This window comes from Arachis duranensis, chromosome 6, assembly GCF_000817695.3.
Source record: "Arachis duranensis cultivar V14167 chromosome 6, aradu.V14167.gnm2.J7QH, whole genome shotgun sequence".
NCBI classification, from domain to species: domain Eukaryota; kingdom Viridiplantae; phylum Streptophyta; class Magnoliopsida; order Fabales; family Fabaceae; genus Arachis; species Arachis duranensis.
In genome coordinates, this window is record NC_029777.3 from 102013279 (window position 1) to 102026741 (window position 13463).

At 30.1% G+C, this 13463-nt stretch overlaps 2 protein-coding genes across 2 annotated transcripts in view; one reads left to right on the forward strand and one right to left on the reverse strand.

Annotated features, from left to right (window-relative positions):
• Positions 1-950: 950 nt before the first annotated feature.
• On the forward strand, positions 951-4881 carry LOC107495169 (probable GTP-binding protein OBGM, mitochondrial). The gene is made up of 6 exons (XM_016116264.3): positions 951-1202; positions 2568-2752; positions 2891-2999; positions 3268-3350; positions 3437-3499; positions 3630-4881. Exons 2-6 carry the CDS (start codon positions 2618-2620, stop codon positions 4767-4769), a joined length of 1530 nt encoding a protein of 509 aa, XP_015971750.1. The 5' UTR covers positions 951-1202; positions 2568-2617; the 3' UTR covers positions 4770-4881.
• A 6314-nt stretch (positions 4882-11195) lies between these two features.
• LOC107495170 (polyadenylate-binding protein-interacting protein 12) overlaps positions 11196-13463 on the reverse strand; it is a 5186-nt gene continuing 2918 nt past the window's right edge. Inside the window, exons 11-12 of the mRNA XM_016116265.3 lie at positions 11682-11743; positions 11196-11587 (exon numbers count right to left, since the gene is read on the reverse strand). Coding sequence (XP_015971751.1) covers positions 11530-11587; positions 11682-11743 — 120 coding nt within the window. The 3' untranslated portion in view covers positions 11196-11529. The remainder of the gene's footprint in view (positions 11588-11681; positions 11744-13463) is intronic.

Here is a 13463-nt window from a genome sequence, read left to right on the forward strand (position 1 = left end):
TTTTCATGTGAAATTAATAGTTGAGAATACTTAGATGATTTAACATATTTAAGACAATTGCATGTGAGTTTCTATTTTATAAAATATATTCTATTTTGTTAATAAGGTATTTCTTATGCATGTAGCAATCTATAGTCAGCAATAAGCCCTTAAATAAAATTTAGATCCGTGACAGATTAATTTTTCGTTTATCGAACTAAATTATACCGCAAAAAATAAAAAATAAAATATTTTTTATTTAAAAAAATTGATTTTACAACAGCAGACATCACTTAAAAATATCTCTTTACAATTGCAAAATGATTGGATATTTTTATTATAATATCAATGGCTACACTTAGGACTCATTTGAAAAACTTTAAAAGTTATTTTTTTAACTTTTAACTTATGAAAAGTAGTAATATTAATGTCGATGTAATTTTTAAAATCAAATTGTAGCTTTCTAAGAAGTTATTTAAGTGCTTAGAAGTTAAAAAAATGACTTCTCTCATAATAAAAAAATTTTTTATCATATTTTTTTAAAATAAATACTTTTAGAACTTAAAAACCAAATACAAAATAACTTATTTATAAATTAATTTTAATATAAATATTTATTATTTAAACTATTTTTAAAAAAAAAAACTTAATTAAGTTATTTATTTAAATTTGGCCTTATTTTCTTTTGAAAGTTTAAAGACAACTATTTTTCTTTGTTCGATCATATTTTTATTGTTTGGATACACAGTATATGTGCATTCTAAGTTTAATTAGATGTAAATAATATAAAATATTTTGTGCATAAAAAATATAAAATATTTTATATCATCATTCAGTTAAATTTAAAAATTAATTTTAATATAAAATAATTTTTTTACTTATATATAATTATTTAATGTTAAGTAAAAAAATATTTTTTATATGGTCGGATTGGACGGTTATCCATGACTGATTGTAACGTTTTACACGCACTCATTTTCACTCACCAAAGTGACCTACACTCATATTTCACCGTCCCCCGTCACCACTCCTCATCACTCTCAAATCTCGGAACCGCGCTCATTCACTCGTCGGAACGATTCGCTCACTCGTTCTCTGTCAGAACAACTCGCTCTCTCTTCCCATTGACGAAGAACGACAAGCTGGCGATGGCGATGGCGAACTGCCTGGAGAACTGAGATGGCAGTGATAGCGAGCTGAGACAGTAGCACCAAACAAAGATGGTGTGTATGGATTTTCTGGTTCTGTGAATTTTTTGGGGTTTTGGGTGTTCTGAATTTTCGGGGTTTACTAATTTTTTGAGTTTCTGGTTCTTGCTTCATTAGGGTTTACTTTCTGATTTTGCATCTTGCTTTGTTAAGGTTTGTTGATTTTGCATTTTGCTTCTTTGTGATTTTGTTAAAACATTCTAAATTATTGTTTGCCTGTAGTTTAACTGCAATGGTCCTAAAAGAATCTACGATCTATAATAATCGCTTCATATTTGATTAAGTTCCTTGTGAACATTATGATTTCCGGTGCATCCTAGTTTCATTATGGAGAGAGGTGAAAGTCTATGTTATAAAACCATGCTGATCATACAAAACTGTTTGAGCTTCATGATAATGTGTTATTACACATTAGGAATATTAGGTCTCTTGATCAAGTATTTATAATAAATAAAACAAATTGGTTTTTGTAAAACATTAAATCTCACAAGCTATTTGATTTACTTGTAGATGAACAAACTATTATTATATTCTTTAAAATCAAAGTCTCATGAGATATTTTTGCTTGAAACTTTGAAAGTTACATTTATTTTATGATATAATTATTTTTTAGTTTATAATTTGATATCTTTATGTAATATTTTCTCTTGTATTGCCACCCTATTTTGTGCAAATTTGTAATACCTCATACCTCTACCCATGTAGCATAGTTTAGGGAGGATATCAGACATTTATGTCAAATATTGGACCCTGTTCACTCTAAAGAATATCCTTTTCCATGATCACTCTCTTAAAATATTATATTGGGGCTATTCACTCTGAAGAATGTCTCCCCCACAATCCCTCACTTTTAATATATTTGATGTTTTATCCTTGATTCCTTGTTTACAGTGATAGTTGGTGTCTCCAAAAATTGGATAATGTATGAATGGTATTGCTTGTGATAAACCATAGAAATGGACTTTATTAGGCTCTTATAGCTTTGTACAGAATGTTGTTGTATGGAAGTAGCTTTGATGTTGTATTATGTACTTAGTGTATCATATTATGCATTGCTTATAAATCTGTATAAATTTGCAATGCTGATGCACATAACTAAACTATTAAAGAAACTATAAAATCATATAATTATAAGTCACTAGCACCTGATCCAGTGAAGATGGCTCTTGGTAATATGATTTTCAAATTTTATTCTCATCAATCTGAAAACTTGTATTCATCTTTTAAACTTGTACTATTAGATTCTTAATTAATGTTTTTTGGATATATTTTTGTTAACTTTTTAATATTGATAAAATTATAGTTATTAATTATAACATGGTTGATAGACAATATATAAATTATATGTTCAATCTTCTTTTTGCATTTTCCTTTTTGAAGGTTTGAAGCTTCAACCGAGTTTAAAGGACTAGCTTGGTTCTACTTCAAAAATGATGGTCTTTCAAGCAAGATCTATACGACATGTAGAAGCCGTTCGACATACCTGTGGATCTAGATGGTCCTTTACACTTTATTCTCATTACTCAGATACACCTCACAAGAAGTCCAAGCTTGCTCCTTTACAGGTTGAATCTCCAATTTATTATTACTATTACTACTAATAATCTCTACTGGCTTAATCCATAAAAAATTAGAGATGTTGATTGTGATATATTTTCTGTTTCTATGCACTGTGTTGGGCTTTGTCCATTTTGGTCTTGTAGGAAAGAAAAATGATAGACAGGGTCAAGATATTTGCGAAAGGCGGAGATGGTGGGCATGGTTGCTCCAGCTTTCGCCGTAGCCGACATGATCGCTTGGGCAGACCTGATGGTGCATTCTCTTTTCTCTTTATGAAGTCTTAATGTGTAATTGTGTATCTTGGTGATTTCGTTCAAAATACAATCCAATTATAGTTTCTATATATGCTTTTTAAGAAAAACATAAACACTACACAGCAGTTGTCATCTATTTATTAAATAGACTACTCTGTAGTAAAACTTGTGTTATCCATGATACTATCAAATTTTTTGGTAGGAAATCTGGATAGAGTACAATGAAACAGATAACAATGATACTTTGATGTCTGCGTTCAATTAAGGTGGCAATGGTGGCAGAGGTGGAGATGTGATTTTGGAATGCTCTCCTAGAGTTTGGGACTTCAGTGGTTTACAACGTCACCTTGTATGCACTTATTCTTCTAAGATATTTCTCCATAATGATGAAATTTCTTGTATGAAAAGTTAATGGCAGTATTGGTCTCCCTGTAGATAGCTGAGAAAGGAGGACAAGGAACATCCAAGAATAAGATAGGAACAAGGGGTGCAGATAAGGTAATTGGTCTTATCTGTAAAATCTGTTCTTTATGCATGTAACATGTTTCAGAATTTCATTTCCTTTGTTTGACCATCTGTGTGCAATACACAACTCTGATTCCATTCCAAAATCATGTTCTTTTAGTAGGTTGTCCATGTCCCAGTTGGTACTGTACTGCATCTTGTTAGCGGTGATAGTCCTGCTATGGTCAAAATTCAACCCTCAGCCGATGTTGATCCTTGGGAAATTCCTGGTGCACTTGTTGGTGATCTTTCTGACCCTAGCAACGATGATTTAATATCCACTGTTTCTGGTGCGGAAAGAGTCAATGAAATACATGGTAGCTTATCAGAAGCTGCTGAAACAAATGCTCAGAAATCTGTAAAATCAAGACAAGTTGCACCAACAGATGAATTTTCTCAGCTTTCAACTGCTAGCGGAACTTCCGAATCTGATGCAGAGGATATAGGAGAAAAACGAGACATGCTATATAATGTTGCTGAAGTAACAGAAGAAGGTCAACAAATTGTCATTGCTCGTGGAGGAGAGGGTGGTCTGGGCAATGCATCTACTTTCAAAGATTCAAGGAAGACTTCAACTGCAATGACAGGGTCATGTCAAGACATATCTAATGCCGAGGATCATGACGGCGGTCACTCCTCTGCGAGAGCCGGCTTGCCTGGTTCCGAGACTGTTCTTGTATTAGAGCTCAAGAGCATTGCTGATGTTAGCTTTGTAGGAATGCCAAATGCTGGAAAAAGCACTCTGCTTGGAGCTATATCAAGGGCTAAGCCTAGTGTTGGTTCCTATGCTTTCACCACTCTTAGGCCTAATTTGGGAAATCTGAACTTTGATGATTTATCAATAACTGTGGCTGATATTCCTGGTCTCATAAAGGGCGCACACCAAAACCGTGGACTCGGACATGCGTTTCTACGCCACATAGAACGTACGAAGGTTCTGGCATATGTGCTGGACTTGGCTGCTGCTTTAAATGGAAGGAAGGGAATTCCACCATGGGAACAGCTGAGAGACCTGATTCTTGAGCTTGAGTACCATCAGGAAGGTTTATCAAAAAGACCATCGTTGATTGTGGCAAATAAGATTGATGAGGAAGGTGCAGACCAAGTATACGATGAGTTAAAGAGAAGGGTCCATGATGTTCCTATCTTTCCGGTGTGTGCTGTTTTGGAGGAAGGGATACCAGAGCTTAAAGCTGGCCTCAAAATGCTTGTCAATGGTGAAATGTCACGTGGTCTTTGCTTAGATCAAATTTTGCTTGCTTAGATTGATACTCAACTCAAAGTCTAGGGTTTAGGGTGTAAACCAAGATAAACTCTAAAAAGCAATAATCATTATCTAATCAAACCATTTGATATGTCCAATTTTTTTAATGAAATATTTGTTGCTTTCCTCTAATGCAAGTAATAGTAATAATAATAAAACAAAAATTAGACACCGTAGTTCCTCAAGAATCTAACAAGTCAACAATAGAGAATAAATATTAGACACCGTAGTTTAAGGCAGTTTAATTTAATCTAACAAGTCAACCACAGAAAACACGTGATTAAAATTTAAGGCGGTTTAATCTTACATTCAGCGGACCCACTCACCCACTAAGTATATTAATAATATTGTGTTGGTTGATTGACTTCTAAAGACTAAAGTTGTTTCTTATACATTGAAAATAAAGTCTCTTTTTGTATGTGAAATTTTAAAAAAATTTTAAGAATATTTCTGTTTTAATTTGTTTTAGTTGTATGCTTAATATTTTAAATGTTTTAATTATATCTTTGGAGGTTGATGTAAAGTTGCTTATGTGACGATTCTACGATGCCATGTTTGCTGAAATCTAATTCAAAAAATTAGTTAATTAATTTAAAATAATATTCAATATTTAATTTGAGTTGAGATCACTTTTTTGCAACATGTGTGTAACGTTAGATCCGCCTCTCAAAAAAGTTATATAAGTATATATTTTTTTATAATATTTTTTAATTTGAGTTGAGATCACTTTTTACAATATTTAATTTTTTATATTTTTTTTGCAATATTTAAAAAATTATTATTACCGCTTTTAAATTTAGTAGGTTTAAAGTATTTATTGTTTATTGGAGAACTTTATGCATTAGAATTTTTTAATAATTTGTTGTTCATTTGCAGTTAATTTTGATATATTCTTAAATATATAAAAATTTGTTTGTGAATTTAGGTATTACTAAATTATTTATGGTCACATTCAATATATATGTCTAATTTATTGAAAAAAATAGATTACTAAAACTGGTTAATAACTATTCTAGAGTTAACACAAAAGAAAAAACAAACAATGCATAACTCATTATTTTTTTATTAGTCAAATTATTGTAATTCAAATTAATTTTAACAAAATAACCTAAAATTATAATTTCAATTTTATCACGTGGATGACACGGGTAATTACACTTATTTTTTTATTATATATTTGTATAAATTTATAAAAGAAGAATGACATGTCAATGACAATATATATTTCTAAATACAACAATAACAACAGCAACAACAAAGTCTTATCTTACTACAATATATATTTTTAAATATCTATTCTTAATATATAAAAGTAGATGAATAAATTTACCCACATTATTTTTAAGACATTTTTCTTTTCCTACTAATGTCATGTCAGCAACATTACTTTCTTGGCAAAATTTTAGAATCGACCACTCAATTTTTGTCAAATCAACTATTATTTCCAAATTAGCAAAAAAATAAAATATATAAAAAAATATACAATTAAAGTATATGCAAATTAGGCTACAAAATTACCAATTACAATCATTAGAAATTAATAGTGCCTAACCAAATTTGTAACATATAAGAATCTATATTCCTACATTTATTATATTTTACCGTTATAAACAATACAATAAATTTATAACCCCAATAATTAATTTATTTATTTCTATAAATAACTTATTAAATGTAATAAACATCTATATTCAAATATCATAATAATCTATTAATCATAATAAATTACACGTTACAAATATTCAAATTTCATACTATTTGAACTACTTATATAAGTCTCGTATCACTATTTTTTCAAATAACATCAAATTTAATACAAAAAATTTGTTTGCGCACTACACAGCATCTCAAACTTACTCAATGGAGTATCATTCTTTGGACAATATCACCAAACAAACACAATTGGTTTATCAAAGTTCGCATGATTCATTTATGGGAAACATTAACATCCACAAATGAAGAAGAGTCTCTTTATTTAGGAATGATTATATTAGATGAAAAGGTATAAAACAAACATATTTATTGTATTTTTAAATTGGATTTACAAAAAAATATTTTAATTATTTTTGTTTTTTATATTATTTTATAATATTTTATATATAATTGTATTTTAATATCGTTAAAATTATACTTCTTTCAATATGCTATTCATTGTTTCTTTTCTAATAACTTAAAAAAATAAATATAGTCAATTTTTTTAACTAATTATTAACTATAATTTACTCATGTAATTGTGAAGAGAAATATGATGAACAAATTTAAACATTTGTTATAAGAAGAAAAAGTCTATATAAAAATTTTTAAAATAAAAGATGCAAATGATTTGTATAGACCAATTAAAAGTATCATGAAAGCAAACTTTTTACTCACAACTGTTGTGAAAGAAATTAAAGATTCAATTTTGAATATTTTTTAACATTATTTTGAATTTGCATCACTTGAGACATTGTCTGGAGTTAGTTAAAGAAAAATATTAACAGGTAATCTCACTTTATACTATTTCAATTATTCTTATTAAAAGTAACTTATTCAAAAAAAAAATCTACACATTTTTGTTCTTTTTATTGTAGATGTCATTGAAAAATTGCATGCACATCAAGAGATTAAAAAGAAAGAAAATCATACAAATTCAAGACACATCTTCGAAAGAAGAACATATATGTAAAGATGGAACAAACAACACTATAGAAAGTGCTACAACTCAATAATTCATAAAGAATATGCTTTCACAAGAATTTAAGACAAAAAGAAGAAAACAACTCTAACAATAACCAATAAGAAGAAGGAGGACGAGCGCCACATAATAGGACTAAGTCCATCAACTAAAACAAATACAAAAATCAAAACCATCAAATAAAAATGTTACTTTATACAATTCTAATATTTAAATTTTTTGTATTACAAATTATTTTAAATAAAATACTTTTTAAATTTAACTTTAATTTATCTATATTTAATTTAATTCTCCAAAATATAACTATTTTTAATATTTATTATATATTATCATTAATTTATTGTGTGTGCATCGCGCACAGATCTCGTTATAGTGTATTGTAAATATTAATGACAATAAAGTTTTACAATCTCTCTTTAAATCTCGCAGACCCAGTCTTTTGCCTACTTCTCAACAAATGGGTGATAATTTCTGTTTTCTGTCTCTAAATCTTTTTAGAAACAGAAATTTACTTATTTTTTAAAGTAAGTACTTTTTTAATATGTTTAAAAAAAATAAGTCTTTTTTATTCTAAAAGCACAAACACGAGTATAATAATTTTAAAAACGATATTACACGACCAAAATAGTAGAATTAAAATTTTAGACAAAAGTGTTAACGAAATTATACGATAAAAAGTACTGAGCCATACTTATTTATCTAAACGTTAATGATGTTTTCAGCAAAAAAGAGATGATAAAAGTTCTAATTATCTAAACCTTTTCTATAATTTTTTTTTCAACAAAACTTTTAATAAAATAAAGCACTTTTGAGATAAATACGAATTTTAGATGTCATCCGTACAAGAAAATTATGTTCTTATTGTGATTCTGAATTTGACTTTTGCCAAAAGAAAATGTCCAAGTTTCTCACCTCCGCGATTTAGAGGTATTTGGCAGAACACAAATGCTGGTAGATGGGTATTGCGATTTTGATGCAAGTAATTAATGGCAAGGAGCAAAGACAAAGGTGATTACGCAAGCTAGGACATAAAAGTCTCATTCAAAAGCTTACCTTCTTTTGTTTTGGGTTTGAAAGACATCATTTGTTTATAGAGATAGTATATTGAGATAGGATATTGAAATATAAAATTGTATTTGCCAAAAGAGATATAGACAGCGACTATGTGTCTAGAGACACTGAATTAGTGTATTTTGTATTTATCGTGATAGGAAGGACACGAAAACACTAACAAGAGACACAACTTATTTTTTATTTTTTCTTTCATTATTTTTATTAATTTTTCATAATTATATTTTTTATTGTTATATTTTTTATCTCAAATTTTTTAAATGAAAAAAATGAGAATAAATTGAATTTTCATAATTTGTTCTACTTTATCACCAAACAGAATACAAAAATACAAAATTTTGTATCTTTGTCCATCAGTGTCTTATCCTGTCTTGTTCTTAGAAACAAATACAATCTTAATAGACTTTAATTTTAATGCACTAGTACAATTATATTCGTTCTTTTAAATGGTTATTCATGCGATTAACAAAAATAATAATTATTTTTTATATTGTAACATTACACGATTAGATTTATATTGTGTCACATATAAAATTATTTTAGACTGCATCAACTTTTAAATTCTTTTAGAAATGTATTAAAAAATTGTATTGAATTAATTTTTTTATCTCGATAGAATCATGTTAACAGAAAGTCAAAAACCTAATAAACTAAACCTGAAGTAACAAAGATCTCATAAAAGAGACTCGCACAAACATCAAATTAGTTCCTCACTCTAAAATTTCAAACATATTACTTCCTAGAAAAATGAAAAGATTTAATTCTACGATTTTTAAAACATGATAAATTGGGTTTTTTATATATAAAAAAAGAGTTATGTTACGTGTACATTAAAATCAGCTACCAAAGTCAGTTATTAGTATAAAATACATGCTAAAATACAAATACACATTAAAAATAAATTAAATCACACATATATTTATACATAAATACATTAGTGACTGATTTTAGTGATTAATTTTAGTGTACAAATAACATTTTTAATAAAAAAATCTTGATAAACAAATTAAATTGTCTAAAAATTTAAGTGATAACTGACTAATTCATTTTTTATATTGAGCATTTTAAAATTACAAAGGCTTGTTTATTACATTCCTTATAAGGACTAATTTATATGAAAAAAAATTGATAGTTATCACCTTGGATATTTAATTTTAATATAAATACTCTTTTTATATCTAATAATTTTTAGTTTTCAATTTTATTTAAAAATAGCTGTACGTAAGTTTACCTTTAATTTTATCCTTTTGTCAATTTTTTGTTAGTTAAATATTAGTCGAAATTTATTTTCACTTTTATCCTTTTCCATCCCCAAACAAATGCCATAAACAAATCCAATGCCATTGCCACCCCAAACACAACTCCAATGCCATAAACAAATCCCCATCTAAAAATTGATGAACATGTTTCTGTCCACACTCCTCTTGTTCTCCTCCACCATTATTTCCGACACCGATCTTGCCTCCCAACACATACACCCTCCTAACCCTATGCAGGATTGTTGGTGGCCACGCCCTCTTGAACCACACACAGCATAATCCCACTGCTCCCTCTGAACAATGCACTTATAATGGCAATATTGGTGCCCAACTTATCTTCTCTCTTCTATCTTCTCCTTTTCTAAATTTATATTTCTTTCATTTTATAAATTTAGGATTTTTTTTTCCTGTTGTGTAGTGATGGTGGTGGTGGAAGTTGTGGAAGTTGTGGCAGTTGTATTTGCTGTTGTGTGGTGGTGTTCTATGTAATTTTAACTCCATCGCTTCACTTGTACAAGTTTTTTCATTGTAATACATCCTAATCCCTAAACTTCAAACACATAAAAACAAAGACACATGGATAGATAGATAGATTAAAAAAATGTGTTTAAATTTCAAGACAATTATACATCTTAGGATCCTGGGATACAAATGTACTTCTCTAAACGCTGCATAGAAGAGACACAAATTTTCTATCTTTCTATCTCTATTATCAAATGCATCCTAGCGTATCCGAAAGAAACGCATGAGCTAGACATGTAGAAATAAGTCAAATTAACACACTTTGACTTTGGTATGAAACCTCACAATCCCAACTAGGTTCAATGAGGCAATAGGTTTCATTTACTGCTCAACCCATTATTACTACAACTTTCAACAACTCAATTATGCACACTTATGCCATACATGGTTTCCACTAAATAGTTCATAACAAATAGCACTGCTTATAAAAGTAGTGATAGAAGAATAACTTATCTTGTAAACTATATGCCTCTGTCCTATGGTGAGAGGTGTGATAAATCCCAAGGTTTCAACACAAAAAGAGACAATCTATCTTTTTGTTTGGTCCCCAATTGGACTATCAAATATCCAGGTTATAAGAACCTGGCTAACCCAACCCGACAACTTGAACGAAGTCCTATGAAGGGGTAGCCAGGTAGGCATCCCCAAACACAACGTCCTTCCATTTCTGAAACTCGAAGTTGAAACTTCTTATTAAGAAATATACCTACCACTTTGACTGATTTCTATTGGTAACATCTATCCAAGTAGAGGCATGAAATGCCATGCAATATAGGAAAGCAACCAACAGAGGGATAAGCTAATTAACTAATTTAATGTAGACAAGGGGGTAAAACACTAGCATACAGGAAAGAAATGAAATTAAAAAAAAAAACTCCAAAAAAGATTGTGGTAACCACATTAACAGCTAACGAGGAACAAAGCCTTGTAACTAGTTTCTTTTTCAAGAAATTCCAGTGCGCGAGGAACTTCGAACAACAAAAGTGTCTCATTTCGAGATAAACAGTCACATTGTCATAAATTAAGCCATTGAGATCCTCTTGAGGCCCCATCCAACTCTACGAACTAAACACAATATCCATAACTCCCAAGCAGGAAACAAGGATAGCATAACGCCGGACTTTAACCACAACTAATCGCCACAGGTACCTTAGGAAATATTTGTTGTATGTATATATGTAAAGATATCTGAGCAGCAATGAACACCAAAAGACATGGAATGATGAGTGATGAGTCAATGCACTGAGCCACGAGGTGCACGAGAACGGACTGGTGTCTTCGATGGACTTACCCTGCATATTAAACATAAAAATAGTTTAAGTAATATGAAAGGAGATCAAGAGTTTATGGACATGGCTAAAATTAAGAGAAGTCTGTTAATCGAACCTTATCGGCAGCGTACCCAAAATCACACCACTACAGTTCAGAGCAGCAATTGCACTTTCAGCCTGCAAAAATGACGGACAATCATTAGACGGTCAAATAACAATCCGTATTTGAAAGAAAGGTGTTAATTTTTAGCTGCAACCACACGGAAATACTACTACAATAACGACACCTAAGCATTGTGCCACTGGATGAGACAAATTACATTGATCAAATATTGCTGTTGTGTCCACATTCAAACCATTATAAAAACCTATCTTCTTTATTAGTTTCATCTATAGTTTTGATGAGTTTTTCTCTACCTCTAGCTATTGGATTACCCTGAACTAATCTACTGGCATCATCGAGATTCCAATCAAGGCAAAATTTGACCACCTTTTTCACAACTGGTGCTTCCCTAAACTACAACATGGAACTACTTAAACCAAGACATAGAAAAACAAATCAAGTGTTAATTTCAGCCATAAATTTCTTTTCAAAAAGCTGAAGGTATTTGACAGAGAAATATAAATGACTATGTGTTAACATGTTCCCTCAAATAAGAATCCTTTAGGATTCAAGAGTGGACAATGTATAGGCATCCTTATCTTGTGCTGAAATTTATCTTTCTTATTTATAAGAATTAGAGACAACAAAGCTTGTACTCTACATCACTTCATCGTAGAGACTGCAATACCATGCCATGAATCACTTGTCCAGAAAATTTCAATTGTTAGACACTTAGACTGAAGCACATTAATGATGTTATATACTTACATTTAAACAATATCAGTGATATAAAGCTTGCAATCTTTATGCACATACTACATTGACTAGGGACAATTAGGCCAAGAACACCCAAGCGAGAAACAAAATATTTTGATGAGTGGGAGCTTTAATGCATTTAAATTATTATGGCGCAAGAAGAAAAATTTTGATCATTGTAGAAACAAGATGGGATGAAACCAAAAAGGACCTCATTGGGCAAGCAACAATATCGAACCAATATGCAAGCAACTAAAGGTCAGCTCTGACTAAGCAAAACAACAAGACTTAAATATAAGCCTATTCATAAAATAAACTTTGTGCAGATGGACGGCGGGGATAGTTGCTTTACAGTGCAATTCCCACACTTCCGTGAAATCTATCTGCTCAAATTGGTTCATCCTTTAAAACAGATTCTTGTGAAGTAATCCTAATTGGCACCATTCTTTCATGGCCCAAAGTTAAATTTCACCAAAGCATCATACTTAACACAGTAAACACAGTATAATGAGTAATAAAGCAACACTATGCTTATCTATTTGTTATCTTAGAATAAGGGAAATGCCATAGTGACAGACCAGACCATCTATACCTCTTGAAACCTTTTGCATAGCACATTATTAATTTCGCCAACTCCCAATCTCTCTTCTATTCTGTGGTAGCTCTAATGACACCTTACACAGTTACACCACTACTTATGTCGACTGCATGGACATCAAAGGTCTAATTTTCAATCTCTATCACACGTATAGAAAAGCAAGCAGTCACAAACAAGCAACGGACAAATTCTAATAAGCCTAGATTACAGATAATAATATAATATGTAGAAAATTGTAACAAAGTTACACCAATAAATAACTTTATGTGCTTCTCATGAAATCTACCATTTAATCGAAGTTTACATCATATTGATCATTCTCATAAAGTTTAACGTTAACTGTCAAAAGAGTGCCAACAAAAATTATATGAATATGATATTATTCAATATATTTATTATGTATCAAGACAATATATATTTCAAAACATACAAAAACCAAG

What these genes read in the sequence shown, in the direction of transcription:
- LOC107495169 (XM_016116264.3), top strand. Translation starts at nt 2,618, where the DNA reads ATGATGGTCTTTCAAGCAAGATCTATACGACATGTAGAAGCCGTTCGA. An exon ending in CCAAGCTTGCTCCTTTACAG is followed by an intron (nt 2,753 to 2,890) that starts GTTGAATCTCCA and finishes TTGGTCTTGTAG; the next exon opens with GAAAGAAAAATGATAGACAG. An exon ending in GTGGTTTACAACGTCACCTT is followed by an intron (nt 3,351 to 3,436) that starts GTATGCACTTAT and finishes GTCTCCCTGTAG; the next exon opens with ATAGCTGAGAAAGGAGGACA.